The sequence below is a fragment of the Sciurus vulgaris genome (genome assembly GCF_902686455.1).
Source record: "Sciurus vulgaris genome assembly, chromosome: 9".
NCBI lineage: Eukaryota > Metazoa > Chordata > Mammalia > Rodentia > Sciuridae > Sciurus > Sciurus vulgaris.
This window is the reverse complement of record NC_136469.1, coordinates 53,249,883-53,265,795: the sequence shown is the minus strand read 5'-3', so window position 1 is coordinate 53,265,795 and position 15,913 is coordinate 53,249,883. Positions and strand designations below refer to the sequence as shown.

The 15,913-nt window shown below is 33.6% G+C and overlaps 2 protein-coding genes across 2 annotated transcripts in view; one reads left to right on the top strand and one right to left on the bottom strand.

Moving 5' to 3' along the window:
• TBCK (TBC1 domain containing kinase) overlaps positions 1 to 12,483 on the bottom strand; it is a 297,654-nt gene extending 285,171 nt beyond the window's left edge. Inside the window, exons 1-2 of the mRNA XM_079154680.1 lie at positions 12,185 to 12,483; positions 5,209 to 5,430 (exon numbers count right to left, since the gene is read on the bottom strand). Coding sequence (XP_079010806.1) covers positions 5,209 to 5,401 — 193 coding nt within the window. The 5' untranslated portion in view covers positions 5,402 to 5,430; positions 12,185 to 12,483. The remainder of the gene's footprint in view (positions 1 to 5,208; positions 5,431 to 12,184) is intronic.
• Positions 12,484 to 12,669: 186 nt separating this feature from the next.
• The window catches only part of AIMP1 (aminoacyl tRNA synthetase complex interacting multifunctional protein 1), a 46,282-nt gene continuing 43,038 nt past the window's right edge, over positions 12,670 to 15,913 (top strand). Inside the window, exon 1 of the mRNA XM_079154710.1 lies at positions 12,670 to 12,825. Within this exon, the coding sequence (XP_079010836.1) occupies positions 12,824 to 12,825 (2 nt within the window). The 5' untranslated portion in view covers positions 12,670 to 12,823. The remainder of the gene's footprint in view (positions 12,826 to 15,913) is intronic.

Here is a 15,913-nt window from a genome sequence, read left to right as displayed (position 1 = left end):
GTGAAAATATAAAGTTACTAAAACAGATCACAGGTCCCCAAGAAAGAAGGAAGAAAGCAGTTGGGGAAGGGGGAACTAACGACAGGACACCTACAGAGAAAGAACAGGATAAAGGGAGAAAAGTGAAACCAAAAATAAATTCTTTAAAGAGATTTAAGTGGAGCCCAAACCAAATCATGTGGTTTACACCATTGAGAAATATGTTCTATTCACTAAGGAGATTGTTGAGTAGAAACTTTTCAAATTTCAAATTAGATGCAACAAAAATTACTGGGATCCTTTGGAACAAACAGACCTTATATAAACACTTATTCTAATTGTTATCTATTCCTTACGCACACAAATTTTCAGAGTGCTGAACATTGCCACATAAACACAAACTTAAATTCCCTGGACTTCTGACAGTTAATATTTTCCTTCTAGGCAAGCAGACTTAAATAAAATATGTAAATTTTTTACATACCAAGACTTATGCTACCTCATTAGAGAAGGCTGAGATCTAGGGCAAACTAGGGAGAATCTGAGTAAACGGCAGATGGTCAGAGGTAAGAAAATGAACCACACTGTTGAACTGGCTTTAAATGTCAGTGATCAATAGAGCAGACTGTAATGTGTAAGGGGATCATTATCTATCTGACATTGATAACCAAACAGACAACTTCATATGTGAGGCTATCAAGAGTGTTCTTCAGAAGGGATACATACTATTGAGGCAGTTCCTATTTCAGTGCTTATAGATGCCAATTTAGATAGAGGAAGGAAATGAAGAAGCTCAAGAAATATCCAAGACTATGGAATCAATTATCCTAAGAAAAAGAGGCTTGGAAAAACCTGGGCAGAGGCAAGATTTCAATTATAAGAAGTGAAGCCACAAAGAGGCTTCTGGATATGGTGGAAAGAAACAAAAGGCACTTAAGGAAACAAGAGTAAGAACTATAGTAAGTTTGAGAAGACAAGCCTTTCAAATTTGTACATGAAAACCAGTAAACTAAATATGGTCACTAGTTGTAAATTATAATGAGAATCTACCATACTGCTAAGCTTTGTTTGGAATGGTTTTGGAACTGAGCCAATCCTGCAATTGAAAATTCCTTAGCATCTCTAACTGGATTGGGGGAGGGCAGAGAGACTAATAAAGCTTTCATTGACAATATCTAATAATTGTTGGGCAATTTAAAAATATCCAAATGATCCTCATAATTTTTAAGCATCTAGTTAATGTTGCTGACACCATTTAATAAATAAAAGTCTTTAGCAAAAAGTTACTTTTTGACAACAAAAAACTTGCTAAAAGTTTTATACTGGACTTTTGGCAAATGGCTGTAATTATCTATAGTCTACTAAAGAAATAATTATCATTACTATTTATGTTTATCTTTAAACAAATTAGAAAAATCATCCTTTCTTCCCAGAATCAATTAGAATCAGATTATAGTTCCCACCTAGTCCTCTAGCTAGAGGCTTTTATGCAGTGTGCAAATGGCAAAACTCTATACAGTGGCCCTGACTGTTGGTCTCTTGATTAAAACGTATGTGATAATGATATAACACCAGGTACAGGTCAAATCAACCTTGGAAAGCCTGAGATCTTATATTATAACTTCTCAATTTTGCCTTTGAGTAAAGAAGAGTTTCTCCACACATTTGATATTCAATAGCAGTGTTTTAAAACCCTTTCTTTACATTAAGAATCCTTTTGAGAATCAACAAAAACTATGTACTCTTTATCGAGAAAATGCATGTGTACACATCTACACACACAAACATCTAATTTTACTTAAAATTTTGAAGGGTTCACAGACCTTCTACAACCCATTCATAGGTCTCCATAGCTACTGGGTTACCAGCTGCTATTTTAAACTGTCAAATTTACTTTCATCCAAAGAAAATTTGGAGCAATAAACTACAGACAATTCAGTGACTAACTGGAAAAAATAAAAACAGAAAAGCAATAAAACAATAAAGCAAACAGCAGATGTACTGGGAATAATACTTATAACAACACACAGAGATAAAAATTCCCCATACCAAATAAGTTTCTATACCAATGTTTCCATACTTCATTTGGACAACAGATTGTAGGAAGATTACAAAGTTTGCATCAACTCATTTTTCCACATTTAGGTAAAAATCTACCAATTAATTTCAAAATATCTTTCTTATTGTACAAGCCACTGAACTACCTGAATTTCCTTCTTTACCCTAACATATAAGAAGTCTACAAATTTCAAGCCCACCTGAGGAAACTATGAGTTTAATAATAATACTAACCTAATATCTTATTCAAACCTTGTTGACCTTCTGCATGAAAGGGATCAAAGTATGCCACTCCAAAATATGCCACTTTGGAGTAAGGATTGTTTTGAGCTGAAGTAATTCTATAAAAAACACAGAACAAATTTCTCTATGTAAAGGTGTCAAAAACTTCCATTTGTAAAAGTGTCCCTCCCCCGTATCAGAAAGGAAAGTGACTCTTACCTACATAATGAATGAACCTTACTACTTATTTGCCATATTTTTCCTAGTCATTTTCCCACAATTTACTCCACACCAGAAGCCTCAAATCCCTTCTCCTTTGTCTAGACTTTTCTCCACATTTTATCACCCACTTATTACAAAGGTATTAAAGACCCAAATTCTAACTGCCTCTTTGAGTGATATTTTTGTGAAATCCCCTACATATATATGCATGCATATGTGTGTGTGTGTGTGTGTGTGTGTGTGTGTGTGTGTGTGTGTGCACCCAATATACATATATACTGAGATTTTTATCCTGCTATTCTGTCTTTTGTCAATTTGATTATTTGATTCCCGGGCCTCAGACACTCAACATAAGACAGTAGTTTTTGCCTTCCTATGTCTAAAAATGATTATATATCTTTCTTCTGTGTAACATACATATATCCCCTATGCAAGATGCTTGGGATATGTTTCACATTTTTTAGCTTTTCAAATTTTGAAATATGTGCATAGCCTTTATGGGTTGAACTTCCCTAACCCAAAAAAATCTGAAATTCAAAATGCTTCTAAATTCCAAAGGAATTTTCAAGGATCAATTCATTTTGGAATTTTGGATTAGGGATGCTCAACTGGTATTAAATACTACTATATAGATATCGGCAACATGTCTCAAATTCTTTCTGGAAAAAAAGAAAGATTACAATTAAAAGATGTAAATTTATTTTTTAAAATAAGAATGATTGACTAATAATGACACTAAGATTTGGTTTATTAGGACTATATCAACAACAAAAGATAAGAAAATCCTTTGAAAAATCCTTTAATCTTTTTAGGCCACCAATACCATTGAAATGAATGCATGCAAGAAAATAAAACTTCACAAAGAAATCACTCCACTGTGTTCTGAAATTGTTAAACCAAAACTTTTATACAAGAGTTTAACATCAATATTCTTCAATGCAGAATTTAACACCCTCTCCTTTATACTGTAACAGCAGCACATTGTGTATCATCTATGAGTACTGCTGTACTATAATCCTGATTGTATACTTTTTCCCTACCATTCTGCAGCTTATTTGGTAACTGGGATCCTATCCTGACTTATTCATTTTCAAATATTGGGAACCTAGCACAAAAAAGTGTCATAGAATCAGGCAACTGTCTATTAAAGTGCTGTAAACCCTGTATGTAGAAGTTATATATACCAAAGTAGAACGTAAGAAATGTGAATTGTCAAGAAAATCTTGTTTCTAAACATTCTTAAACTCATCAACATATTTGTAACCTTTGTTTCAAAGCTAATTTTCTATCAGTTCTGCCTTGTAAATGTGCTCACTATGGAAAGAGACCTTTAAGGCATCAATATGCTGTCCCCTCATGTTCTCAACTAAAAGGTTAGGCCCAAACAAGCACATACTGATATTTGCTGAATCAGTCAATGGAAGGCAACTTGGACAGTAAAAGTAGCTGCAATAAAATTATATATTTTAAGGTCTGTATGTCTGTGTGTATATACATGTATAAATATATATGTATATGCTTATATGTCTATACATATGTGCACATTTATGTATATACATATATACAAACATGCATATACAAATAATATATATGTCCAAATATGAATAAGAAATATCAAATATTTTTATTATCTGCTACACAATCCTTCTTACCACTTTCCCATGCATATCACTAAGCCTCCTGACAAAAACTAAAAATTCAGAGTACTTTAAGTATATGGTGGAGCTCTAAAATACTTAAACACTGAATAGTTTGTTATCAACATGTCCATTATTATAGACTTTAGCAACTTTTAAGATCTTTCAACAAATATAATTTATCATTAAAGGCATTAGTGTTAGTATTATACCATTCCATATTTTCCTTTGTGTGACCCTGCTCTGTGCTTCAATTTCCTTATTCTTAAAATGAAGATGTAATAATTTCTATCTCATGGTCATCTTACGAGAATTTTTAATTAAAATATGTAAAGCACTTAAATATTGCCTAATACAAAACTAAACACTCAACTATTAGCCAAAAATAATTTCTTCATAAAGTCTATAAACACAAATATTGTCAGAGCATATACTTTTAAGAGAAATAAACTACCTAACTCCAAAGTACAATTTTAGTCTACTTTTCAAAAGACAATAAAGAAAAGGTAGTATGTGTTTATGAGGTTGAAACACATGAAACTGATATTTTATAGGGGGAAAAATTGACTATCAGCAAGTATTTAGGGTTCTTTCACATGTTTTTTACCTCTTCAAAAGATTTTATGTTAGAAAAGTACATTTCACTAAAGTTCATTTAACATAATTATAAGAAATGGCAACTCAACCTGTAAGTAAGCTTCCAAAAATAATTATAAAATAATTAAAAATAAAGTCACCCTAAGCATCTTTAGTGGAATATGGAAGAACCTGTTTATACTACTAAAAAGGCAATAAACATCTTTGTGGCAAAACACCAAAAGTTTAATCAATAAGGTTCAACTTTACACTTCAGTTCTCTAAATGTAATCATACATGAAAAGATTAATGTTGCTCAGGAAGAAAAAAAAAGCAAAACTAATCTTGTGACTCACCTTTTATTTGAAGACAGCTAAAATTATTTTCAAACATAAATAGCTAGCATACACCTACATACATACTGATTTCTTATATTTACTATACATTTATCACTGAATCTTGGTAAGAAAGTAGAAAACACAAAATAGGAAAGAAAAATAACAAACAAACTCACCATGCTTTCCCCTAGAAATATCCACATACTGGCATAGTCTAGGATGGGTGATGGTCTTAAGGATTTGAAAGCGACCTAAAATCTTGATGGAGTTTGGTGTAAGAGGAAGGCCATTGCTTCCACAAACATCATGTGGCAGAGCTGAGGCAAAGAAGGTAAAGGCACCCATTTCAGCATCCTTCAAGGGGAACATTCTTGGAGTCCTAGATCTTCCAAGATGTTCTGGAAGAAGAGGGAATTTTATTACAGACTGAACAAACATTTGGTCAGTTATTTTCTTACCTTACTTAATGCACCACTTGGAGATCAATGCCAACCTGAACATTACAATTAAAAAAAAAATCAATGTTCAAAAATTACAAGATGATACAGAGGAAAAAACTCAAACCTAAATTTATTTTGTAATTCTAAGTCAAATCCAAAGATTTCTAACAGCATTAAAAGGAAAAGTTAGACCATTTCCATCTTCAATGACACCTGAAATTTTTAAAATCACAGAAAGTGTGTTATTGCATTTTCATATGAATAAAGCTCTTCTCCCTACTATGGAGCTGATAAAAGATTTCAAGAAGCTATTATAAAGTAAAATGTATATGGAAAAATACTTGTGCCAAGAAATAGAAAGAAGGAAGCAATACAACCTATAATGGTCAGGAGGTTTGCTTGGACTATTCCAATTAAGAAGCTTCAGAGTCAGAGAAGATAGGAACAATGGTAAATGAAAGTCAAAATCAGAATGGTGGCCCAAAAGACTCAACTTTGCCATCAGCTCCCCAAATGGGAAATTTATTCTCTAAGCAAAAACAAACACACAAAAAGACAAAGTTCTCCCCTAAAGAAACTGAACAAACAAAAATTGTAGTTTGGTTTGGAGACTGGTGAAAGAAAGAAATAAAGGGAAAGAAAAGGAAAAGAAAGGAAAAAGAAAAAGAAAACTACTCTTAGTTCTGTAATTTGTAGTACCCCACTTAAATTCTGGATGTCCACCCAGCCATCCTAAAACAAATGTGCCAGTCAACAAGCCTTTCAATATATACTAAAAAACCAGTCAACCTTCCTTAAATGCTTGAATTATGAATGGTCTTAGAATCATCAGCTAGTTTAGAGAGATACATAAGTGGGAAATCTGCTTTTGGAAGCAATGGAAATAATTTATGAAAAAACAAAAAAAACAACATATATTTAGAGATTGAAGAAAATATTGCATCCCATATATAAATCAGGAGGTTACATAAAAACGTATTTCACAAAAGAGTAAAGATTAACAGATATATGAGAAGACAAACAACTTCATTAATAATCAAGAATTGCTTATTGAAACCACATAAGAAGGTATATTCATCAAATAGAAAAAATTAAGACTAGTAAAAATTACAAAGGTTGTTCATTATAATATAATGTTAGGAGGATGTGGAAAAATCAGATCTTTCACTTACTCTAAGTCAGAATATAAATTAGTACAACTGACCACTTGGGAAAACAGTTTGACACTATATTCCTGCAGAGATTACTACATATATACACAAGGAGATTCATTAAGAAATATTGGAGCAGTGTTGTTCCTAACATCCCCAAACTGCAGACAGTATGAATTTCTAACAGCAGGTGGATGGTTAAAAAAACTGTGATACATTCACCTGACGGAATAGTATACAGCATGGAAAATAAGTAAACTAGAGCACCATTTAACAGCATAGATGAATCTCAGAAATGCTAAATAGATAAAAAGTCGCACAAAACTTATGCCAATATTTATAAAACTAAAAACATGAAAAATTAATAATTCTGGAATATTTATACATGTTTTAAGAATATTCAGTAAGTAAAAGAATGAGAAAAAAATAAACCCTCAGTATAGGGTACCAGTGGATGAAAAGTGGTGGCAAAATTAGGGAAGAAGCCATAGAAGCTTCAAAAATCTAAAGTAAAAGTGAGCTCTTGGTGAGTCGGTTAATGGTTGCGCATCTTATTAAGCATAATAGTTTCCATATAATGTATCTATATCTAATGTGCATGCATATATACCACATATTTCATAAAAAAAACATTTTTTAAAATATACTGAATTGATTTTCAACAAAGGAAAAGAAATTCAATAGGGAAAGGATAGTCTTTTTAGCAAATAGTGCTCCAATAGGCTAACCATAGTGAAAAAAGAAATAACAACCCCTACTGATACACCCACAAAAATCTAAAATGGATCATGAGCTTAAATGTAAAAGCTAAAACTGATAGTCTTCTTAAAAGAAAACACATGAGAATATTCAAAGCACCTTAAGCTAGGCAAAGATTTGTTAGGCAGGAAACAGAAAGCAATAATAATAAAAGAGAAATTTGATAAAAGTAAACCTCATCAAAATTAAAAACATCTGCACATCAAACAGCACCTTTGAGAAAATAAAAATTCAAGCAATGATAAGGAAAATATTTATATCTATCTACACATGTGTGTGCATATATACATTTATGATCTTTATCAAAGTTGTGTCTATATATATGATAAAACTTGAATGTAGAATCTACAAAGAATTCTTATATGCCAATAATAAAAAGACATACCAATCAATGTAAACAGACAAGTGTCATAAACATATTTTCACCAAAGGTATACAAATAGAAAACAACACATTAAAAAGTACTCAATACCATTAATCACAGAAAAACAAATTAAAACCTCAACAACATGTCCTTCACTTCCTTCTATCAGAAGGAATGACTGGCCATACCCCATGGAAGAGAATGCTGAACTGAAGCTCTGATACATTTTAAATTTTCTAAAGTTAAAAATATTCCTAACTTGACTCAGAAAATACAGTTCTATAAGTCACCTTCCCAAGAAAATCAAAGTATTTGTTCATAACAACATGTGTTGCAGCCTGATAGTAGTTCTTCTCATAATAGATTAGAAGCAATGCAGATATCCTACAACAGAATGGATAAACAAGCTTTGCCAAAAAAAAAAAAAAAAAAAAAAAGAAAAAGAAAAAAAAAAAAAAAAAAAAACAAGCTTTGCCATAGAGTTCTACCCAAAAGAAAAAAAGAACGTGCTAAAACATAAATGTATCTCAAAAACACTTCAATGAAAGAAGCAGACACCAATGAGTACATACTATATGACTCCCTTTAAATGTAATTCCAGACCTTTAGTTCTAAACTTAGTGATAAAAATCAGAAGGTAGTATCCTGGGTGGGGAAGAAGGATTTGAACAGACAGGGCGACAGGCAAATTTTTCATAGTAATGAAAATGTTCTATATCTTGATAATAGTGGTGGTGGTTACAAGTGTATATGAAAAAATCAAAAATCAAACATGTCACTTAAAATCTGTCCATTTTAATATGTGTAAATTTCATTTCAAAAAAATGACACAAAATTAAGAGGCTATCAAAAAAGAGCAACCAAAGGCAATATGAGTGGAAATTATGATCACCAAATCAAATAGATGCACTGGAAAATAATGTTCAGATAAATTCTCAGAATATGGAACTAAAACAGAAGAAAAAAATGTAACAGACATATGGCTCAAGACACTGACCACATAAGAGTAGTTTCAAAACAGGAAAATGAAAAGGAGACAAAGTAATGAAAGATAAAAATAAAAGAAAATCTCCCATAATCAAAGGGAAATGTGTACTTTCAAATGAAAAAGGCTTTTAATTTTATGAAGTATAAATGAAAAAGACCCACACTAGGATATTTGTCTTACCTCCTTTAATGAAATCAATGCAAGGAGAATAAACTCACAACTAGATATGCCACTATAAATTTTCAAAGTATTCAGCATTAACTGAAATACTTAATCAATTCTTAGAGAAAAAAATAGTACATCTATCAACAAATGAAGAGCAGACTAGCATTCTCATCATCCCTTCAGCAACAATGGAAGTCAACAGACAGTAAAGCCTTGAAAAGATTTGAAAGAACATAATTTTTATTCCATATGCAGCCAAATTATCAGTTATAATAGCTAAATGGTAATTTACAGTCATGCAAACATTAAAAAACAAACATCATCAATACACCTTTTGTAAGCAAGTTTCTTTAGAATATATTTCAGCAAAACAGGGGAGAAAAACAAATAATAGAAAATATGGCATTAAGAACAATGTGATTACTCAAATGTTAATAAGTATGAACCCCAGGTAGAGGTTATCCAAAAAAACTGAGTGCAGTTTGTTCAAATTAAGAAAATAGCCATTGGTCTCCATGGATGTCTTATTGGAGGAATGGAATGAAAGTTCTATGTATGTAATACAAAGAATGAGAGGACTGCTGAAGAAAGCACATGCACCTTTTCCCCAAGAAGACAGGAAAGCAATCAAAGTGAGGTAGGTTAAAAGGTAAGCTGGGGAATTTATCCTATAGAATCAGTATTCATATTATAGTGATACATACATATCCATGTTTATAACAGCACAATACACAACTGTCAAACTAGGGAACCAGCCTAGGTGTCCATAAATAGAAATAATAAAGAAAATGTAGTATATATTCAGCCACAAAGAAAAATGAAATTATGTCATTTTCAGTAAAATGGATGGAACTTTAAACTAGTCTATTTAGCTAAATAAGCCAAACTCAGAAGGTCAAGGATTGTATGTTTTCTCTCATATGTGGAAGTTGGAGGAGAAAAAAGGAAAAGAAAAATTGGGGGAGGAGCAGGGATCTTATGAAAATCAAAGAGTGATCAATAGAGGAAAGGGACCATGGGATGGGGGACAGGAGAAAGGGGGCAAGTCTTGGGGAGAGATATTGGCCAAATTATATTGTTGCATTGTGTGCATGTATGAATATGGAGCAACAAATCCCATCATTACGTACAACTATAATGCACCAATGAAGAATGCTGAAAGAAAAAAATAAAGTAAGAAAGATATCAATAGTCTACAAAATAAAGCACAATTTACCTATAGCATGAATTTTTGCCATTGGAGAAGAAAGAAGAATCAATTTGACCTTAATATTACAAAAATGTTCTTTAGATTAATACAGGGATTATAAAATTAAAACACTGGGAAGAAAATGTATTCTAGCATACTGCCTGGATTTGCACTAGGGAATAATTATAAAGACATAATATTATAAATATTTTATTGACTTACAATAAAATGTACTTGTGTTTCAGCATATAAAGCAAAAAAAAATTAGTTAAGAAATATAAATATTACCATCCTTCATGATTTACAAGTAAAATTACAGCTAAGGGAAAGTGCAAGTGTCACCAGACTAAACTCTGCAGTAATCAACTGTCTGTTGACCTATGGGCTGTATACAGATGCCCCTGACTTATAATAGTTAAAGCTAGTTAGACATATAGATAACCACACGCTTCCAAATGCTAACTGCAAAGGGGAACCCTAGATTGGCTCAATCTAGTTCAGGCACCATGTTGACAGTCCAGATGACCTTGAACTCATAATGATTTTTTAAAAAAAGAATGGGCATCTTGCCAGATACAACTACCCAAATTAGGGAATAAAGAAGATGGAACACTTCTCAGTGAACGCTCTGAAGACAGTATACAAACCATACCACCTAGGAATCCAGTCTTAGATGCCTTTAGAGCATGAGCACCCCTTCTCCATTATTAGTCACTGAATAAAATTTCCTGCCTGCGCTCAGAACTGGTCATTTGAAAATGGTATTGACTAGGAAAATAACTTAAAATTTTGTAAGAGGTGCATGTGGTTTCTGCTCTGATGAAGAAAGAGCCACTACTTTTCTCATTTTAAGGAGAAAGTAATTATGAAAAATTAATGTGAAAAAGTAGAGTTTACATATATTATTTAAGATTATAAAGTAACTAATATAAAAACTAAAAGTTGTGTAATTATTCTACAATTTGTTGATGCTATGGGCCATCGTAAGTCAATAGAAAAAAAATTTAGAATTTTAACTTATCACTCAACAATTAGGCCTAAAATAGAAAAGATAAAAAGTGTTTACATCTGAACAACAGGCCTGAGGGTAGAAAGATGAGATAGAGAACTGTTGCAATTTATTATTCAATCCTACTACACAATACTATTGGGTTTTCAACTAGATGCCTTTATCGCTTAGACAACTGAAAAATCAAATAACCAAATAAAGTGCAAATGATTTCAAAAGATAAAACATTCATTAGCATAAAATAATTCGTTATTGTTCTACTTAAATTACCTCTCAGGGTGTACATAAAAAGGGCCACAAAAAAACCATAGACACATATGTGTGCTTACACTTGGTGAGTGAAAAAGGATTACAAGAGAAAAACAGAGAACAAAGCAGTTGGGTTTGAAAATTCATTCCACATTTTGAAATCCCTATTTTAAGTTAGATGTTTCTTCTGGTGCTGGGTCAAGGATAGTGAACAAGACAATCTTTGCCCTGAAAGGACTTGGAGTTGAATGACTCAAATAGGGGCCGAGGTGTCAAAAATAGGGAGAACGATGCTAATTTTATCATGAACAAAATAGCGTTTGCATTTCTTCAACAAATAATATTAATTCACTAATTTTATATACCTTCTCTCAAAAGTTGTCTTTATGTCCCAAATAGAAACAGGGACAGGTCTTGTAAAACAGGCACTGAAAATTCTAAAATCACATTTTTCCACTGCGTCAATTTCTCCTATTATTCAAGAGAGCATTACACTTTAACAACTGACTAAACCTTGAAAGCCAGAAACATACTAAAGCATTAAGTGCGTATTTTGGTTTAAGTAATGGAGAAAATTTCAGATCCTCTAAGCCTTCATTTGATGCAGTGATGCAGTAGTTACTTTCCAAAGTTGCCTAAGTTTCCAAAAGACTCAGGTGAACGTGTGATTTGGGGGGAAGGAGGCTGTAGCTAGGGATGGAGACAATCCCCATCAGGGAGAAGTTCCGTTCCATCTCTCGCTGCGGACATGCAGGTCACTCGCTGCAAATGCTTTTCCCCTACCTCCCACAATCCCCACCAACTGCGACGTAAAAAACTGGGATACCCGAATACCTGCCTCTGAGTCTGGGGACGCAAACAGGCACAAGACAAGGGGGATGGAGCTTCTACACAAGGCCACAGCGCTGCGGCTGTGGCTGGTGTTGCCGTTACTGCTTAAAGCACCAGGTCCTGCGTTTTAATACTTCGACAAAACAGACCGTTCCTGGAACGCCGGGAGCTCAGAGATTGGCATTTGCCTGCGAGCCAAGACAGATTAAGTTCCCTTTTGAGAACCTGGCCAGAAACACCAACCCGGCAGCCTCCACTGACAGCGCCTCGCTGTCCCCTCCCCCACCCTCGAAACAGGTTGGCGCTTTCTGTTGACCTCACAGCTTTGCGACGCAATACTGAAGAAAGACCCCCAGCTTCAGGCCTCCTGCCGCTTGCCCAAACTGGCAATAAAATATAGCAAGAGGGAAGAGGTTCCGGAAGAGTTGGTGTTGTTGGTGAGGGACTGGAAAACTGAGAGTGTAGTGTGGTGAATAATTAGAACTGATCACAGGAAGAGAACGACGTAATGTGGGGTTGATTCTGTGGAACACTCAGGCGTATGTTGGGACGCCGCATTGGGTCCTTTCTCACTGCCACCGTGTGCTGGAGGCCTTCTCTGCTTGCTCGCGGCTAAGGCTGCTTAGGACCTCCGGTCCACCGCTTCATGTGAGTGTTGTCGCAGAGGTTCTGGGGTACGCAGAGTGCCATCTAACAGTCGTCCCTTCCCTTACTCGCCTCCAGGGGAGAGGACATGACCTGCGGGTACTAATGGGAAGTCTGGTTCCCCCAGAACCCACAGTGGCATAACAAAATAGAAGAGAGTTTGGAAGCTTTTGAAAGAACTAACTTTAAGAAATGGATGTAATGCCAAGAGAAAGAATGTTATTGGAAAAATTAGATTCTTGAGCATGTTTGCTTTTATGTGTGTGCGTAAAAGGACTTGGATGTTAGTGGGGGAGGGGAGTGAAACCAGTAATTCTTTGATTTGGTAAGTGTTTATTAAGCGCCCACTATATTTTCAGGCACAGTTTAGGTTTTAGGTAAAGAGCAATGAATAAATGTGTGCCCCCAGCTCACTCTTTATTGAGGAAGACACTAAACAAAGTGAATAAGATCATAGCATATTTCAGGTCATGATTTCTGCTGAAGAAAAAAATTACCAAGCAGGGAACCGTGACGTAGTCTGAAATTTTAATATGGTCAGAGAAGGCTTACGGAAAAGATGACTTTTTAGTAATGAGGTGACAGAAATGAGAGATTTCACCATGGAGATATCATGGGGAAGTGCAGTCAGGCAGAAGGACCAGCCATTGCATAGGCCATGAAACACTTTTACCAGAACAGCATGCAAGCCTGTGGGTCAAAGTTGAGTTAAGGGGTTAAAGCTGTAGGTAGAATTAACGAAGGCAGAAATGGGTCATGAAGGATCTTGAAGGCATTTGACTTTTATTCTAAAGGAAACAGGAGGCCATTGGAGGGTTTTGAGCCATGGAGTGATGATCTAATTTTCTTTTAAGAGGGCCAGTCATAGACTCAGGAAGATGGAGTTAAGGAAGGAGACTAGTTAAGGAGGAAACATGTAGTGGCTTCAGGACAGGTAGTAAGAAATGGCCATTCAAATACTTGGTTCACTTAATTTAGATACATGAATATTATGAATGACAGGTTAATTTTCTTTAATTAGGCTGTGAAAGATACTTTAAAAAATGAATTGTGTGAATTCAGAGTGACAAATACAAGTTATAATCATGGCTTTGTCATTTGATATTTGAATAGATTTAGACAAGTGATAATTTCTCTGAGTCTGTCTGCAAAAAGGAAATAATCTTCCGAGGTAAAAGAAATTAGATGGTACAGAATGCGCCTAATCCATTAAAATAGTAGCTATTATTAGCTGTATTCTTGGATAAGAAATGGAAAGATTTTGTGAGTTAAGTTGTACTGAAGAAAATCTGCCAGGTAAAAGACAACCCTGTTGTGATATAAGAGGATTATGGAAGGCCTAAACATACCTCTTTTTACATTTCTTGTACATTTTACTGGGCAGAAAAGTTTTTGTATTAATGACCATGGTATGTGGAAATACATCCTTACCCTCACTTCACAGCAATCCTTTAAATCCTCCAGAATCTTCTGTGTCCTCATTAGTAAAGGAAAAGGAAGCTCTCTGGTATGGAAAAATTATCACATATTATGAACCTTCCCAAGAAGCAATTTTAGATTTTCCTTCTATAAGTTTTAACAAAGGTTAATAAAAGACCCCTGCAATTAATGCTGCTATGTATTTTGGGTGTCTCTGATGTATATTGTTCTCAGTATTTTTATTATTTACTTTTCTTCAAATTCTGACACATATGTATTAAGTCCTAGCAGGAATTTTAACCTAATTCTAAAAGGAACCATGTTGCTTAACACTAATAAAGAGGTGTTTCTTTCAGAGTGAGATAACTTGTCAATTAGATTGTTAAGCCAATGGTGAAAAAAGTTTGGAAGGTAAGAATAGAGATGAAGGGAGAAGAAGAGAAGGAAAAGACAATTAAAATGGGAAAAGAATATTAATTCCTAAATACAAATTTTTCTCATATGGTTGTATTTTAAAATTGTTGAGATCTAAAAATCACTAGATAACAGTGGACATAGTTTTTGTTTTCTGCATTTATGCACACTTATTTGATAATGATTAACATTGTCATCAGTTTTGTGCAGTGTTATATAGTTATTGAGGTTCATTTCATTTCTATTTTAAGTATCCTTTAGAAAATAATTTTCAGCATCAAAATTAAAAATTACTGTGTACTCTAATTTTTTATAGAACTTCTATAAAGTAAAATTTTAAAATCTGCACTTTATACTTTAATTTCAAAACAGCTTAATTGAAAATGTGAGGCAGGAGATTTGCTATTTAAAAAATCATAATCTTAATTTTATAATTTTTCTTTTAAATTTTCTTTTAAATTTAAGCAGAGACTAAATTAGCATTTCCTAAACTATTTAGACACTACTAGTTCCAGTAAATGTTAATAGGTGTTCCTTGGTTAGAATTCCCTCATTAACTTGGAAAATACTTTCTAATTATATCCTTTAGAGACATTACAAGCATAAGCATTAAAAAAGAGCTAGCTTCAGCATCATACAGACTTTAATTTCAGTCATCATTTAATAAATCGCTGTACTACCTGGGACAAACCGATTTTAATTCAAGTTTTCTTTTTTGTATAATGAAGATAATTACAACATTCATAGATTATCCTTGTAAAGTACTTAGCCAGCATGTGGTAAATGCTGTAAAAATGTTGTTGTTATCATCATCATCATCTGTGAAAAATCCTATACATGTAAGTATACTGAAAACTCTGACAACACTAAGGAAACTTAAAAGTTTTGAAATTCAGCTTACGCTCAATATAAAATTGAAAAATCACAACAGTGATTAACATGCAACAATGAAATGGAGCACTAGGTTGGTAAAAGATGTGATTGGACTTTAAGCAGTGTTGTTAAACTATCACCGACTCCTAACCATAACTTCATTTGTAAAAAATTTCTTCTGTTTACTGCTCTCATTTGTCTGAAAGCTTTCTGAGGGCAAAGAGAATATTTATTTTTGTTTTCTACTATAAATCCAGCACATCAGGCAAAATCAGAGACTATGCAAAGTTGGGTCATGAACTTAAATACTTTTAAGACTTGGCAGGTAATATAACTCGCAGACCACTAGGAGTCTGTATATACCTTGCTTAAATGCATTGACCTT